This window comes from Medicago sativa, chromosome 6 (assembly GCF_051527215.1).
Source record: "Medicago sativa cultivar Bolivia chromosome 6, Bolivia_mono, whole genome shotgun sequence".
NCBI lineage: Eukaryota > Viridiplantae > Streptophyta > Magnoliopsida > Fabales > Fabaceae > Medicago > Medicago sativa.
Window position 1 is genome coordinate 31,576,662 of NC_140754.1, and position 4,238 is coordinate 31,580,899.

At 38.7% G+C, this 4,238-nt stretch overlaps 1 protein-coding gene and 1 non-coding gene across 2 annotated transcripts; one reads left to right on the forward strand and one right to left on the reverse strand.

Moving 5' to 3' along the window:
• Positions 1-523: 523 nt before the first annotated feature.
• LOC146914528 (small nucleolar RNA R71) lies at positions 524-630 on the reverse strand. Its single transcript, XR_015017102.1, has one exon. It is a non-coding gene; the product is annotated as a small nucleolar RNA R71 (small nucleolar RNA).
• A 2,315-nt stretch (positions 631-2,945) lies between these two features.
• LOC146914529 (uncharacterized) lies at positions 2,946-3,674 on the forward strand. The gene has a single exon (XM_085721083.1). The coding sequence runs from the start codon at positions 2,946-2,948 to the stop codon at positions 3,672-3,674; it is 729 nt and encodes a 242-aa protein (XP_085577209.1).
• The last annotated feature ends 564 nt before the right edge of the window (positions 3,675-4,238 follow it).

Genomic DNA, 4,238 nt, shown 5'->3' on the forward strand with positions numbered 1-4,238 from the left:
TTTTAGTTTTCTTCTTTTACTCTTTTCTTTTCTTTTTGTTATCGTTAACTTCTTAGGTTCTCAATTTTTTATCCAAAAAACCAGAAATCGAGTGGTATCCATTCCCAAGATCGAAAGGTTTTTACATAGAAGAAAGAGAGACGCACGAAATAATACCGCCATGGCTAACCGCACTCTCAAAGGGTATGCAACGCCGTCTACGGCTGAGCCACAAGATATTATTGTGTACCCAACGGTTGAGGATGACAACTTCGAAATCAAGCCTGCCCTACTTAACTTGGTGCAGCAAAATCAGTTTTCGGGATCCCCCGTCGAGGATCCCCATCGTCGCATCTCTGTTTTCCTAAGAATTAGTGGAACCATAAAGGAGAACCAAGAGGCCATAAGACTTCAACTCTTTCCCTTTTCCTTAAGGGATAGAGCTAGCACTTGGTTCCATTCCCTTGAAGTCGGTTCCATTACTTCGTGGGATCAAATGAGGCAAGCATTCCTTGCCCGATTCTTTCCCCCCTTTAAAACTGCTAAACTAAGGGACCAAATCACACGGTTCAATCCAAAAGATGAGGAATCTCTCTATGATGCATGGGAGCATTTCAAGGAAATGCTTAGACTTTGTCCCTACCATGGTTTAGAGAAGTGGCTCATAGTCCACACTTTTTATAATACCACTAAGATTTCTGTTGATGCAGCTGCAGGTGGAGCTCTAATGAACAAGAACTACACGGAGGCATATGCCTTGATTGAAGATATGGCTCAAAATCATTACAAGTGGACCAACGAGAGAGCCATCACTAGTTCTTCACCCTCCAAAAAGGAGGCAGGTATGTACGAAGTCTATAACTATGATCACCTTGCTGCTAAGCTTGATGCACTAACTCAAAAATTTGAAAAACTAAATGTTAGTGCCATCATTTCTACTTCTGCATCTCCTTCTTGTGAAATCTGTGGTATATCTGGTCATGTTGGTGTTGATTGCCAACTCGGTAGTGCTATCAATGGTGTTGAGCAAATGAACTATGCTCAATACAACCAAAGGATGAGACAAAACCAAAAATTTTATAAAAATCTTCAAAATCCCTATGGACAAGTAGCACCACCTGGCTATGCAATCAACCAGAGAGTCGTTCAGAAATCTAATTTGGAAATTTTATTGGAAAATTCCATTGCAAATCAATCTAAACAACTTCTAGAACTCAAAAACCAAACTGGATTTCTGACTGATTCCCTTTCCAAGCTCAATACCAAAGTCGATTCTATCTCTACTCATTCTAAAATGCTTGAAACCCAAATCTCCCAAATAGCCCAACAAGTGGCTACCCTTTCTCAAACACCGGGAGTCTTTCCTGGTCAAACCGAAGCCAATCCCAAAGCCCATGTCAATGATATTTCTTTTTGGGGTAGAAAGTTAGGAGAAACTATTGCTAAGGTTAAAAACATTGAGAAAGAGAGTGTCAAGCGTTTAGGTGATAAAACAGTGATAGAAAATGAGAAACCGATTGATGAGACCCAAGCTCCTTCCCCTTTAAAACTTTCTAAGCTCAACTTAGAGGGTCAATTTAATAAATTTGTCAACATCCTTAAGAAAATTTTCTTTGAGATCCCCTTTGCGGTGTCTAGGATGCCTCTATATGCTAAGTTTTTAAAGGAAATTTTTTCAAAAAAAAAAGGGCTATAGAGCATAGTGAGACAATAGCTTTAGCTAAGGACACTAGTGTAATTATCCAAAAGACACCCCCTAAGCTTAGAGATCCAGGTAGTTTTGCCATACCTTGTATGATCGGGAGTGAGACCGTTGACAAAGCCTTGTGTGACTTAGGAGCTAGTGTTAGTTTGTTACCTTTGTCCCTTTTTAAGAGGATGGGAATAGGAGAGTTGAAACCTACCGAGTTGGTCTTGAAGTTAGCTGATCGCTCTACTATAAATCTAGTTGGTTTTGTTGAAGACATACCCGTTAAGATAGAAGACATATACATCCCAGCTAATTTTGTGGTAGTTGACATTGAAGAGGACGATGACGTCCCTATAATCCTAGGTAGACCTTTCCTCGCAACTGCGGGAGCCCTTGTGGATGTTCAAAATGGTAGGATTGTCTTTCAAGTGAGTGATAAAATGGTAGGCTTTGAGTTGGAAAATGATATGAAAGGTTCCGTTCCTTACTCTTGTGCATTGTTTAAATATCATGATGTGAAAGAACGCTTCATAGTGTCATCTACACAACATGATCTCTTTGATCCATTCTAAGGACTCTTTCTAACCGTCAAGCTAATGACTCTAAAAGAGCGCTTCGTGGGAGGAAACCCACGCATTTAATTGCTTTTGTTTTGTTTGTTTTCCTTTGTTTTAAGTTGTTTTGTAGGTAATTGTCCAAGTGTGATTCGAGAAAAACTGAAAATTTTGAACTCCCTTGACCAGAAGGTTGGCACGGCCCGTGCTAAGGCTGGCATGACCATGCCAGATTTTCAAAGCCAAAACCCAACAAACTCCAGAAACTTGGCACGGCCCGTGCCAAAATGTGGCACGGCCGTGCCCGACTTCTTACCACTTATAACCTAAAAATCTTTCTTTCTTCTTCCTCATTCTAAACCACAAACATCTTTCATCTTTCAAACTTCTCTCTAAACCTCCATAACCATCCACCTTCAAACCTTCATATCTCCATCAAATCTCCACCATACCAATCAATTTCTTCCCTAAATCAACTCTAAACTTCATTCTAAACAAAACCCTTCCATCAAAAACAACTTTCATCCACCCAAACACATAATTCACCAAACCCTTATTCCATTAACCCTAACCTAAAAACCACAAATTCTTAACCAATCTCCACACCCAAACTCATAAACCTTACTAAAACATCAAACCCAAACCTAAACCAACCATTTTCATCAACATTCTTTCCAAACCCTAAACCTTCACCAAACCACACAAAGGCAACCTAAAGTCAAATGGCTTCAAGGAGAAGTGGAAAAGAACCAGCAAGCTCATCAGGAGGACCTCCCTCAAAAAAGCAAGCACAAGAAAAGAATCATGGAATCAAGTTCAAGGACAACAAGCAAAGGGATAGATACAAAATTCTAACCTCTAAACCCTTGCATCCTTCTAAATATCTTGATTCTCATAGTTTGAATGTGCTAGGAATTAGAGATGATGTTTATAAGTTGCTAGGAAATCTAGGTTGGATTGATATGCTGAGACCTATGCGAGGTTATGAGAATTTCACCTATGAATTTCTAAGTTCTATTGTTTTCACTAAGGATAGGTTGAATTATGATAACCCTAACCATAGAGTTGCTTTTCGGCTAATGAATGTTGATTATGATATGTCTCTTCAGCACTTTTGTGATGCATTAGGCTTTGCAAACGAGGGGTATATCCATGATTCTTGGGATCAAAGTTTAAAGCCGGATGACTATCATCCCGCTGCCTTTTGGGAACGTATCACCAGCCGTAGGGACTTTGTCTCTAAAGCCAACAAAGCTAGTAACATTCAAAACCCCGTGCTTAGGTACCTTCAGAGGGTTATGACTTGCACTATTTGGGGTAGAACCGAGTTAGGGAACACTAGAACCGATGAACTCTTCATGCTTTGGGCAATGCTTTATGATAAATATCTGGCAAGTGTACCAAAAACTATCGAAGTAGTAATAAATATCGATCCACAAGGACTGTGTTAGTTTCAATTATAACAAGTACGTTATACGTTAGGATGTGTAAAAATTATATTTGGTTGCCCTAGGCAGAAAAAGTTTGTTTTAATCAGAGTTGATTAAAGTTGAAAGAGTTGAAAGAAAATTATATTGAGATGAATGGTTAAGCCGGTGAATCCACTATTGCTTTATATGAAAAAGTCTTCCTCTCTCTACTCTCAATTACTACTCAGTTTTTACGATAAATTAACTAAGTGACTTTGATCAATCTCTCGCATCAAAGCCCTTTCCTAAGTTATAACCCTATTAATCTCTTAACGTGATTGAATAACTGCGGAAGCAATTTTGGAACGTTAATTCATGTATCATAACCCTCAATTTCCTATCTCTAGGTTCCTAGTGTTGAGTTAAACAAAATTACTATTTCAGGATTAAAAGCTAGGGCTAGTAGTCATTCAATTCCTAAGATCAATTCATGTGATTGCAAGAAGCTAGGGCTAGTAGTCATAGAAAACAATAATCATGAAAAGCAATAAACACAAGTAATTCTGAATAAAAACTGAATAGCATTGATTATAGAGAGAGTTCAAC

Coding starts and splice junctions, on each gene's coding strand:
- LOC146914529 (XM_085721083.1), top strand. CDS start 2,946: ATGGCTTCAAGGAGAAGTGGAAAAGAACCAGCAAGCTCATCAGGAGGA.